Source organism: Tupaia chinensis, unplaced genomic scaffold (assembly GCF_000334495.1).
Source record: "Tupaia chinensis unplaced genomic scaffold, TupChi_1.0 Scaffold000294_5, whole genome shotgun sequence".
NCBI classification, from domain to species: Eukaryota; Metazoa; Chordata; class Mammalia; order Scandentia; family Tupaiidae; genus Tupaia; species Tupaia belangeri.
This window is the reverse complement of record NW_006159782.1, coordinates 2,471,891-2,483,468: the sequence shown is the minus strand read 5'-3', so window position 1 is coordinate 2,483,468 and position 11,578 is coordinate 2,471,891. Positions and strand designations below refer to the sequence as shown.

Below are 11,578 nucleotides of genomic sequence, written 5' to 3'. Positions count from 1 at the left end.
CCCCTGCCCCCGTGCCCGGCGGGACCCGCTCCACCAGCTGCTGCTTCTGCCGGAGCATGCGGGTCAGCTCCTCGATCTGCTTGTCCTTCTCCTGCAGCATCTGGTCCTTGTCGCGACCCTCCAGCTCAGCCCGCGCCCCAGGGCTCAGGCAGCAAGACCCGGCCCGAGGGCCCTCCTCCTTCACAAGGATCTGCAAGGGGGAGGCCTGCAGAGTGAGCTGTGTCAATGGTGAGGTCACCATCTCGCCAAATGTGTCCCCGGGTGTGGAGTTCTCATCGCCTGTGCTAAGCAGCGACCGCTCTGAGGGGGTGGGAGACACAGGAGGTGTAGAGCCTGTGCTGCCAAATTTCACCACTCCATTACTGGTCACTGTGGCCACCACCACCTCAGTGGGGGCCAGGCCTGCTGCCACCAGGGCTGGCCCTGTACTCAGCCGGGCCGCTGGGAAGGCAACCACCACCTCGCCAGCCTTGGGCAAGAGGGAGGTGGCAGCAGGGGCTTTCGGGGCTCCCGGGGCAGGGCTGACTTGGTCTTGGTAGGCACGCAAGCGCTCGATCAGCTCGGTCTTGGTGCCTGAGACGGGCAGTGACCGCAACTTCAGCTCCTGCTTCAACTCTGCCACCTGCAAAGAGTCGAGAGGCAGAGTGGCAGGAAAATGGGCAGCTGGACCCAGGGGCTGGTCTAGGCAGGAGGATGAGGAGATGGAGGGATGAACACCTGGTAAGACAGGACTTGTCTGTCCTCCCCCTCCCTTTCCTATTCTCACCACAGCAGGGGCCTGACTGAAGTAGTCCCCACCTCCCAGGAAATGGGGGCAGGGGCTGGGGATGCAGTGTCCATGGCTGCCCAGCCCCAGCAAGGTGCCTAGACCTCAATCAGTATTTCACTGAACAGACTGAAGGTCAGAAGAGAAATCTGAGCGCTAGAAAGTGCAGTGACTTCTTTGAGCCCACAGAGCTGGTGAGAGTCAAGCTGAGACTGTCATCCTGGGAGCCAGAGTGGACCACATGCCCACTAGTGGGTAGGCAGCATGGCCCAGAAGATAAGGTCTGGAGAGAGCACTCAGTCCATTCCATCTTCTGGTCAGGGCAGAGAAGGCAGGCCAGGCAATAGCATGACCCTCTCTCCAAGGACAGAGGACACAGCCAAGTGCTCCTGAGCATGGCCACTCTCTTCCCATCAGACACAGCAGGCTTGGCTGGGCATCAACCAGCAAGGTACAAAAAGGGCAGGTGTTGGAGCCGGAGAGCCCCGTCCACACTGACCACATCTGTGACTTGGGCACACTCCCTTCAACGCTTCAGTGCTCACCCTCAGAGGGGTAACAACCGCCTTGCTCACACTGCACCACCGAGGTGGAGGAAGGTGGGGACACAGATGGCTTGGCCAGGCCCAAGGCCCTAGAGGAGTACTGGCTGACATCATTAATGACAGTGACGTCTGTGAGGAGGCTGCTATCGCTGACCATGGCCAGGCAGACTTGAAGCAGGTTCCAAGGGACTGTCTGGCAGAGGCCAGAGCCTGGAGCCTGCTCTGCCTTCCACAGCTATGGCTCCTGGACCAGCTGCCTCCTCTGCCTGAACCCAGCACCAGGACAGCCCTCAGGGAAGAAACCAGGCTGGCAATGGGAAGTCCTCCAGTGGGAAGCAGGTGGCGCCTACCTTCATGTCGTCCAGATTGGCTGGCAGGGCTCCCGGCTTGCCAGTCAGCGAGGTGCTGTTCTGCCGCACCGGCCCGCCTGGCCCCGGGGCTCCCGAGTTGGAGCTGCTGTTGGTAGTGGAGAGGCTACGTGCTGGAGGTGGCCCACTGTTTCCCAGAGCCTCACCTGCTGGTCTGAAGAGAAAAGGCAGAAATGATGCCCATCAGGCATCACTCTCCAGTCGCAGGGGTGGTCCAGAAGCTGGGCTGTGGGGGTACTACTGGTGGACACAGGGCCAGCATCCTGCCACAGGCCAGGGTGTCCCGCCTGAGAACCAGTGAGTAAGATCCAGACCAAAGACTCCTTTAAGAGCTGGGGCTCACCCAACCCTACCCTGGCACGTGCTGTCTCAGGGCAGCTACAGTGGGCACTTACTTTGGCGGGGCAGGTAGGATGGTCTGGTAGTTGTAGTGCTGCTGGTTGAGAATCTGCAGCTGGAGGAAGAGCTGCTGCTGCTGCAGGATCTTGGCATAGGAGGAGTCCATGGGGGGGGCCCCCTTGTCCTGCTTTTGGTCCGGGGGGATGTACTGGTGATACTTGAGCTTCTTCACCTTTGGCTTCAGCTCCTTGGCCTTCTTGCTACGCTGTGACTTCTCACTGGCAGACTTGGGTTGGCTTTGCTGAGGGCATAGGGCAGGGTACCATCAGGGCAGACTAGCAGCCTCCCCACACCTGAGTGGCTTCTGAGAAGGCAGCACCATCTATCTGATCATTCCCACTCCTCCCCTGGATGACTGTGGCCCTTGAAGGGCAGAGATCTTTGGGTGACCAGAAGCATGCAGGGCTAGGACTGGGGTGGTGGAGGGGGCTGGGCCTGGTCCCGATCATAAAAGAGCTTCTAGTGGGCTAGTCAGGTGGAGTGGCAGTTAAGGCAACTAGATCCCACATGGCCAAGTGCATAGTTTGCATCCCAGACCTTGAAGCTTGGAAAATACGCCCGATGCATGTGAGTGAGTGCCCAGAATCCCAGGAGAAAAATGGACTGCAGCATGACCATCCCCTTGGGAAGTGATTTCTCACTTTACCTCTCTCTGACAAGCAAATGTGCCCAGTAGAAAAATCTTAAAATAAATAAGTAAAAGCTTCTAGGCTGGAGGAAAACAACCAAATGTACAGGTGCAAACCTCACTGTAACCGGAGCCATGTGTGAACACAAGGAGGTAGAAACACAGTTGATTTACAGAGCATGGGCCCTTCCAGGTGCAGTGCTTCACAATAACTGTCACACAAGGCTCCCAAGAATCCTACCACAGGCCAGGCAGTGGCACAGTGTCAATGCATTGGGCCTTCATGAGAAAGGCCCAGGGATCACATCTTGGGACCTCCCCAAACACACTGGGCTACGTGTCTGTGACCCAGACTGGCTGAGACAGGATAGACTGTGGCAGAATGACCCTGCTGGGAATGTCTATCTCTGTCTCTGTCTCTCTCATGGGGGAAAAAAAATCCTATTGGGGCAGGAACTGTTTTATCCAATTTGACAATGAGGAGGTCACTTGCCCAAGGTCACAGTGATCTTGATCCAACCCAGGACTCCAAAAGTTCCTACTCATGCCCCATGAGAGCCTCCTGACTCCCTGCTGGCACAACAGTGAAGGCTTCATGGGACCTGAAGGGGCAGAGGATGCAGACTGACCAGGAAGGGCCAGGGAGTCATGCTCGGAAGGCCTTTTCTCGCAGCAGGGAAAGCTGGAGTTGGAGGAAGAAGCAAGAGTTTCAGGGGTTTGCCAGGAAGGGGCTGTGCAGAGCCTAGAAGTTTCTGAGCACAGACTGGCAGACAGAAAGGTAGGAGACTTGATGCAGGGACCAGCTGGGGTCTTGGCCAGCTGGCAATAGGGACCAAAAGGAAGATTTGAGCAAATATGATCCACTAGAGGGGCTGCCAGCCTGTCCTGAGACTTGAGCAGAGCAGAAGGGCTGTGGCACCAGGGGCAGGGCCTGTGTGCGAAGGGGGTCAGAGAGGAGGAGTGGAGTGGAAGGTGAAGATGAGAAACTTGGGAGGGGTGGGAGAGTTGAAGGCCAGCCTCAGGTCCTAGAGGTCCTGGAAGCCAGATGGTCCCACGGGGCAGAGAAGACCTGGCACCAGCTCCTGAGGCTTGTGGCCGATATTGAACATGTGCACACAAGGTCAGTAGTGCCCACACATGTCCCCCACCAGTCACAGTGACCTTCTCCGTCAGCAGGCCAGGTTAGGCTTGGGGGAGAATAAAAACGATGCCCCATGAAGCCACCATGTGGCCTTGAGCATGTATGTCGCTTCTCCATCATCTACAGCATGGGGCTGCTACAGCCTTGGGAGGTCCTGGGTGGAGGAGACAGACACGTGTTCTGGCGTCAGGCAGGAATGAGCACCCGGCAGCCTGAGGCCAGGGCTCACATACTGTGCTCGACCAGCAGTAGTTATGCTGGTGACGGCCTGGGTCACGATGGCCAGTGGAGATAAGAAGAATCTCTTCGGTGGCCCCTGGCACTTGTGAGAAGATATGCACCCCCACCTCCTACAGCTGTTCCCAGCTAGAATGAAGTCACTCACGGCTCTGAGAGGTACAGGGAAGGGGAACGGGCACAGAGGTGGTAAAACGGTACCTTAATCAGTGTGGGTGTGGGCTTGGCGATGGGGACAGAGGCTCCGTTGGTGAGGCTGGGCGGCAGCAGGGGCGGGGGAGGTAGTGGAGGCTGCTCGGCCAGGAAAAGCCTCTCTCCGGAGTCTGGGCCCACTGGGAGCTGAGACACAACCTGATGGAAGAGGGAAAATGGGGACACCGGCCATCTCTAGGAGGTGCCCAGCCTGCCCCTGCCAGGAGCCAGACCCTGCACAATAGTGGTCATGGCAGCAATTCCTTGGCCACAAAGACTGTTAGAGGAAGCTGTGTAGAAACAGGGATGAGAGGGTGATCCCCAGGATAGTCGGATGGGGAAGGAACCAGAGAGAGCAGAGGCAGGAAGTGGTGGAAAGACTGGGTGCTCCTTGAGAGGGAATCTGACTGCAAGGCAGCATGGCCGACCTCCTCCATGAGGCCCCAAGTGGTCTTGGGCCTCCCACACCTCCCTCCTAAGCACTGGGACTCCAGCAGCCAGTGCTCATGCTCCTGGGAGCACCCACTAGTGTCCTGTGCCCAGCCAGGAGTCCCTACCCTGGCCCAGGAGAGAGCTGTTCGAGGCAGCCCCGGCAAGACTGAAGGCCTTGGGGGTGGGGACGTTCTGGAATTGGGCTAGCTCACCTGAGTTGGGGACACAGATGTGGCACTGGGCAGTGGTTCGCTGACTCGGGTCTCCAGGGGTGACGGCACCGAACCCTGGGATTCATGGCTAGCAGGCTGCTCAGGGGATAAGGCATCACTGCTGTCCTCGTCGAAGGAAGAGCTGTCCGCTACTTTCGGGTAATTCACCTGCCCCACTGCAACCCAAAGTCAACTTGAGACTCCAGTTCCAGCCCCAGGAGTCAGTGGGGAAGCCAGCCTTGCCCTGTACCAGAGGCTGTCCCAACAAATATCTGCCCCCAGCCCATACAAGGCAGATGGACCAAGGGAGGCATGGCCAACTTCTTCATCCAAACGAGCTCTAGGAAAGGCATGGTTTCTAACCTGCTTTCAACCTTACACTGTGTTTAGTCTCCAAAGTTAAGCTCCTTCTACCTTCCCTCTAGCCTGTTTCTCCCTTGAAAGACCCAGATGGCCTCATGTACTTTGTCTGTTTCCTGATGTTAAAGGCACTTTATCTCCACCCTGTGGCTACACAGCACTCTCTCCTCCCCGCTCGCTCCCCCATACCCCAGACTGTGCAATTCTTAGCCTGCTGATGAGGGGTCATGGACCTGGTCAACAGCCCCGCTCCTCCCTGGGCTGACCAGATTCCTGAGGGCCAAGAATGGATGAAGGAGCCTGTCTGAGGTGCTGATGGAGGCATCCTGGAGAGGGAGGCTTGCCTGTGTGTAACTAGAAGCAGTGACAGTATGGTGGCCTTCCTTCAGAAGCCAGTGACTCCCACAGACCCAATGCCTGGGCAGAAGGCACCAGCCCTAGGTGGCCTGGTCCAGCCCATGGTCAAGCCGAATGTGGCGTGAGTACAGATCCTCCTGAGGTTGGCTGAGAGGTAGGGGCAGGGCAGGGACATAGCATAGAGCTTCTGCTTCACAGGGTCCCCACGAGGAAATCTCAGGTCACAGAGAGAGGATAGACAGGAACAGAGGCAAGGATGATATTTCAAGAGTCATGTCACAAGCACATCCTCGACACTGCTGTGGGAAGAGGCAGGAGTGGGAGGTTCCGAACTGGTCTACTGTCCATAAAGGAGGAACTGAGGCAGTGGGGAAGGCCCCAAGGTGAGTGCCGGCCATGCCCAGGGGAAGGTGCTATGGTGGGAAGGCCCCAGATAAGGAAGAGGAACAAGCCCTCTTCCTCCCCAAGGCTAGCACCTGAGCTTCCCCCTCACTGGCTCTGCAGTGACGGAGCTCTCCTCACTCCTTGTGGCCCTCGTTTACATCAGTAGGGCAGGAAAGCAAGGCATGGATCGAACTGAGCCCACGGACCAGTTGTGCTTCAAGTCAACCCCACATCTGGATGTCTCTGAATCTCTCATTCCCAGCAAGGACACCTATGTGGCACAGCACTCGGGTGGGACCAGCCCACCACCCCGCACAGGGCAAGAGTGACCAGGACGGGGCAGTTACAGCCCCCACATCCTCCACTCCAGAGGCTGCTGGCTACATCAAAAGGGCCTGAGGACAGTGCAGGCCAGAGTCACCAGAGATTCTATTTCTCCCCCTGCTGTGGCCAGGCTTGTGCCAGGCGCCATCGAGGAGCTTATGATCTAGTCACCCTGGAGCAGAGTAAATGCTCTTCTAGAAGGAAAAAGACCTGGCAGCTTGAAAATCATGCTTGGCCTGTGTGCATACATGTGTGCATACCCCAAATCCCTAAAGTAAAATGAACTGTGGGGTGGTCATCTTCCCCGGGGGGACGGGGATTCTCTCTTTCTCTCATACATGTTCTTAGCAAAAATCTTTAAAAAAAAAAAAAAAAAAAGGAGAGAGGAGAGAGAAACAGAGGCTGAGGGCATGCTACAGGGATGCAGGGAAGGCTTCCTAGAGGAGAGGGTATGACATGAACCTTAAAGATAAATGGAGGAGGGGTGTGTGTGTGAATGTATAAGTGGCCTGAGCGTGTGGGGAGAACTATGGTAGGTACAGCCTCTTCAAACCCTCCCTCCTAGGCCCCCTAGTCACCAGGCCCAGTCTCTACCTCCTCTGGCTGCTACCTCCCTGTCCCCAGCGTTGTGACTTCTGAGCTAGACACCCCTCCCACCAGCCTGCTCTGGGTCTCCCAGCCTAAAAGCCCTTCTTTCTCTAGCCTCACCCACTCTTCCTTCCCCACTGAACTGTAAAACAAGTGGACTATGTGGTCACCCCTTCCTTGTTTCCTCCTCGAGCCTCCCTACTCAGCCTGGCTTCTGCTGACACATGCTCCTTTCTCTGTTACAATGAGCACCGTGTTCCAGACTCAAACAATCTGGGCTTCACAGGCCTCCTGGCCACTGCCTGTGCTAGTCCCTCTCACCTTCTCCACTTGGCAAATTTCTTATGCAGCCCACAGGTTGGCCCCAAACACACTCCATCTTGTGTAGGCACTGCCCAGACAGCACCACCAGTCCCTAGCCCTGACAACCCCTGTGGCCAAGCTCTGCACACTGGGGCACACACGTGTCCAGCACTGCACGCAGTCCATCACAGCAGCTGTTGGACGACAGCAGCAACCACTCCATGAGTCTCCCCAGGTGACTGGGACCATGCGGCCCCTTTTTTGCTCAGACTGTGTGTGACTCTGCAAATTCCCATAAGACTACAAGGTCACAGGGCTATGGCCCTTCCCACTACACCATGCAGGGGGCTGACAGGTAGCCAGACTCAGAAATTACTGGTTTATACATCAGTCTTCTCACATCAGCTACATCTGAGAGGCACGGGAGTTTATTCATCATTGTGGCTTCAGGTTTTCCCACGGGGTCTGGCACAGCACCAATGCAGACCCCACATGGCAGCCTGCAATGAGGGGCTGCTCTGAAAATCTGAGGTGTAAACGCTGAGAGGAGGCAGGGCGAAGTCAGGTGCAGTTGCTGAATTAAGGGCTACCAACAGGGCTGCTAAGGGTCCAGAACATGGCAGCCTCCAGAAGAGCTGCCACTGCAAACCACCATCCATGGTGCAGACCAGCCTCTGCTGCACCAGCTCAGGGCTGCTCCAATTGCTCCTGTCTCATGCCCTACTTCAGGGGAACCCTTGTGTCTCCTCTGAAAACAGCTACCTCCAGCTAGACAAGAACATAAGGCTTTGACAGGGATCAGGTCTTGAGCTCCCCCTGCAGTGAAGGAGCCAAGTCTGTACCAACTATCATCAAAATCTAAGTGTGGGATGACAGGAAACACATTGGTCTTTTGGCCCAGGTACCTATCAAAGAGCACTGAAAACCCTTGGAATTTCCTGGCTGACAGGGGTGTCTTCTGTTATTCATGTAAACCCCTTTCCATAGTGCCAGAATTTATGCAAAGAGGTGACTTAGGGATAGGCCCCTAGACAGCATCACCAGAAAGACCAAGTGATTAGAGAGTTAGAGGACTGGAACTTGTAGCCCTCCCAGAGGCCAAGCTCTACAAAAACTCTTGGGGTAAGATTTGATGCACTTCTGGGTTGCTGAACACACAGAGGTGCAGGAAAGGCGGTATGCCCAGAGATGGAAGAGCACACTCTGCCCCTCCCTCTATGTGGGCCTACTGCAGCTCTTCATTTGGCAGTTCACCTGTATCCTCTGCAATATCCTTTAAAACTGACTAACAGTACTGAGTTCTCTGACCCATCCAAGCAAATTTTCAAACCCGAAGTGGGAGTTTTGGGAACTCCTGATCTATAGCCAGTTGGCCAGAAGGTTGGTCATGACCTGGGACTTGCTGCTGGGGTCTGATGTGGGGAGCTGGGGCGGTCCTGAACTGTGGGATCTGAGGTGTCTATTGGGGAACTGAGTGATGTGTGGGAAATACCAAGCCAGAAGAGCAATAGCAGAAGTGTTCCGTGGTGAGTGTGAGAGCACAGAGGAAAAGCACTGAGGTAATCAAATTCGAACTCCTGCCCGTGGCACAAGAGGCCCTGCATACCATGGGCTCTGCTCACCACACCTGCCTCAGGGCTGGACACCCTCTCTTCCAACTCCTTTCACCTCCTGGCATGACCCCCTGCTGTAGCACCTTCTTCTCCCTCCCCAGCCCACACCAGTCGCCAGCCTACACAGCCCTGTGTTCACTCTCATGAGTTCCCTAAGGACAGGGGGTATGGTCTGCCAGTTGGGACTGTACTCCCAACACCTAGCACATTGCTTGCATCGATATTTGCTGAGTGAAATATGTGTGGCAAGGCCAAGTTCCAAGAACAGAACTCACTAATTAAAAAAAATAAATAAATGGTATAGATTTCTAGTTCCCAGCATTCCCGTGTATCCACACATATCCATCCTGACCTCAACTTACCCTGGGAGAAAGGACTAAGCCCCCGAGTTCACAGCAAGGGGTGAACAGAGGCCGGTTACATGAGTAGGTACTTTCCTGTGGCTCTGATCCCTGAGGCAACTGCACTATCCTGAGCTAGCACGACCTCTCATCAGGCTCTGAGCTGTGCCTTATTCCTAGGAGCCAAGGGCCTGTCCATTTCTGCTGTGGTAAAAGTGCTACCATCCCTCCTACATTCTGCTAGGCAGGCAGCTAGGGCCTCTCACCAATGATGGCCTCCTTCAGGCTGGACTCCACAGGCAGGATATTCTTTTCCACCAGCTCCATGGGGCCAGGCCTCTGTGCAATCTTTTCATTGAGGTCATAGGCTAGCCTGGCTCTCTTTAGCTTCAGCTGCTTGGCCTGGAGGGAAGGCTCAGCAGATGTCTCTGATGAGGGAGAAAAGAAGGTACAGACAGATACATGTTAAGTTGAAAAAGTTCATGGAAAAGGTACACAGAAAAACTATGCATGGATTTTAACTCTTTCCATTCTTTTAATTGCCAAAGGGAGCCTGCCGGAGGGAGGGGGCAAAGAGAGAGAGAGAGAAAGAGGGAGACAGCACCCCTCAATGGGGTGTGGTCACACCATAATCCCTTCTTTGCTTCTCCATTCTTTTGGGATTTGGTACACATGTCCACACATACTTGATGTGACTTCAAGCTGCTGAGGCTAGGACTTGACCCACATACAACCATGTGGGATCTAGCTTCCCTTAACTACTAAGCTGTGGGGCCAGGCCTTCAAATTTTTTTTTTTTTATATTCCAATAAACTCATACTTCACTTCCATTTTTCCATGAACTCTGAAATTCCCTCACACTAGTGAACCTGGTTCTGCATCGAGAACTCCAAGACAAGTCTCCTTCCTCCTGGGCAGAAGCAAGAGTCCATCAGAATGGGAAACACAACCCAGGCAGAGAAGGGTGGCCTGGCTTGAAGGACAAAAGAAAGGCCCCCACTATGGATAGAGCATAGTCATGCAGAACAACTGCAGCCACACACAGGCCAGTACAGGGGACCTCCTGAGGTGGAGCTAGAGTCAAAGACGAGAGGATGGGCTCCACTCTCCCACAAACCTACCACGTTACTGGGCAATTAGCCTCTATGCTCTGGATTTCAATGTCTTCAGCTGCCAAATATGGGATTCAAACTAGAAAAGTTCACTTATAGCCTTAAAAATGGCTCAAACTAAACAAACAAGATGTGGATATATTGAGCCAGCCCCGTAGCCTGGTGGTTAAGTTTGCTGGATCCCACATGGCTGTGTGGCTTGAACATGGATATGCAGCTTGAAAAACACAAAGGCATAAGTCATCCATGCCCAAATCCCAACCAGGTGGAGAAATGGAGAAGGGACTGCAGTGTGACCATGCCCCTTTGTGAGGCACGTTTGCCCTCTTCCCCCCATCTCCATGCCTCCTCTGGCAGTCAAGTGCACATGCCCTCTGGTATATTAAAAAAATAATAATAATGTGGATACATTTATGCTGCTTCCAGAAGCCAAAACCTTTCCTTCATTAAAAATATAGAAAGAGGTAAGAGCCAGCAGGTGGCGTGGTGGTTAAGGCGCTGGAATTCCCACATGGCTGACCATGGTTCAAGTCCCAAACCTGGCAGCTTGCTCTCTGTCTTTCTCTGGCAAAAACCCATGTGAAAAAATAATAATAAATAAATAAAATAATTTAAAAAAAAAAACAACAAAAAAAATAGAGGTACCAACAGATGGCATAATGTTTACATCTCTGGACTCCCATGTAATCGACAGCAGCTCGAGTCCCAGACCTGGGAGCTTAAAAGTCACACTGGGCACATGTGTGTGTGCCCCAAAATCCCGAGAGGAAAATGGAGGAGAAGGGATTGTGACGTGACCATCCTCCCTGGAGGGTGAGTTCTCTCTTTTTCTCTGTCTCTCTCTGCCTCTCTAGCAAGCACCTATGCCCTATAGCCAAAATCTCCAAAAGAAAAAAAATGTGGAAAGAAATGTGTGACTGGGACCAGGGGGCATCTAAGATGTTCTTCCTTGTATATCACAAGAGTTCAGGTAAATGCCAAGTGAATGAATGAGTAATGAAAGAGACATTTTTTGGAGGAGGGAAAAGAGGTTTTTTGTTTGTTTGTTTGTTTGTAAGTTTTGCTATAGGGCATGTGCACTGGCCAGTGAAAGGCGGGAAAGTGAAAAATCATCCCTCAGGGAGGTGGCCACACTATAATTCTTTTCTCGAGATTTTGGACGTGCATGCCCACGTGCTCCAGGTGTGTTTATTCAAGTCGCTGGTCTGGGACTCAAACCAAAAAGTCAGCCATGTGCGATCCAGCCACCTGAACCAACACACCCCTGGCTGGCCCT

At 54.1% G+C, this 11,578-nt stretch overlaps 1 protein-coding gene across 4 annotated transcripts in view; it reads right to left on the bottom strand.

The window, feature by feature from the left end:
• Positions 1–11,578, bottom strand: part of MRTFA (myocardin related transcription factor A) — a 112,800-nt gene that overhangs the window by 7,755 nt on the left and 93,467 nt on the right. For all 4 annotated transcript variants that reach the window (XM_027772741.1, XM_014588695.2, XM_014588696.2 and 1 more), the window contains exons 5-10: positions 9,457–9,618; positions 4,921–5,096; positions 4,286–4,435; positions 2,075–2,319; positions 1,662–1,833; positions 26–622 (exon numbers count right to left, since the gene is read on the bottom strand). In XM_027772741.1, the coding sequence (XP_027628542.1) occupies positions 26–622; positions 1,662–1,833; positions 2,075–2,319; positions 4,286–4,435; positions 4,921–5,096; positions 9,457–9,618 (1,502 nt within the window). The remainder of the gene's footprint in view (positions 1–25; positions 623–1,661; positions 1,834–2,074; positions 2,320–4,285; positions 4,436–4,920; positions 5,097–9,456; positions 9,619–11,578) is intronic.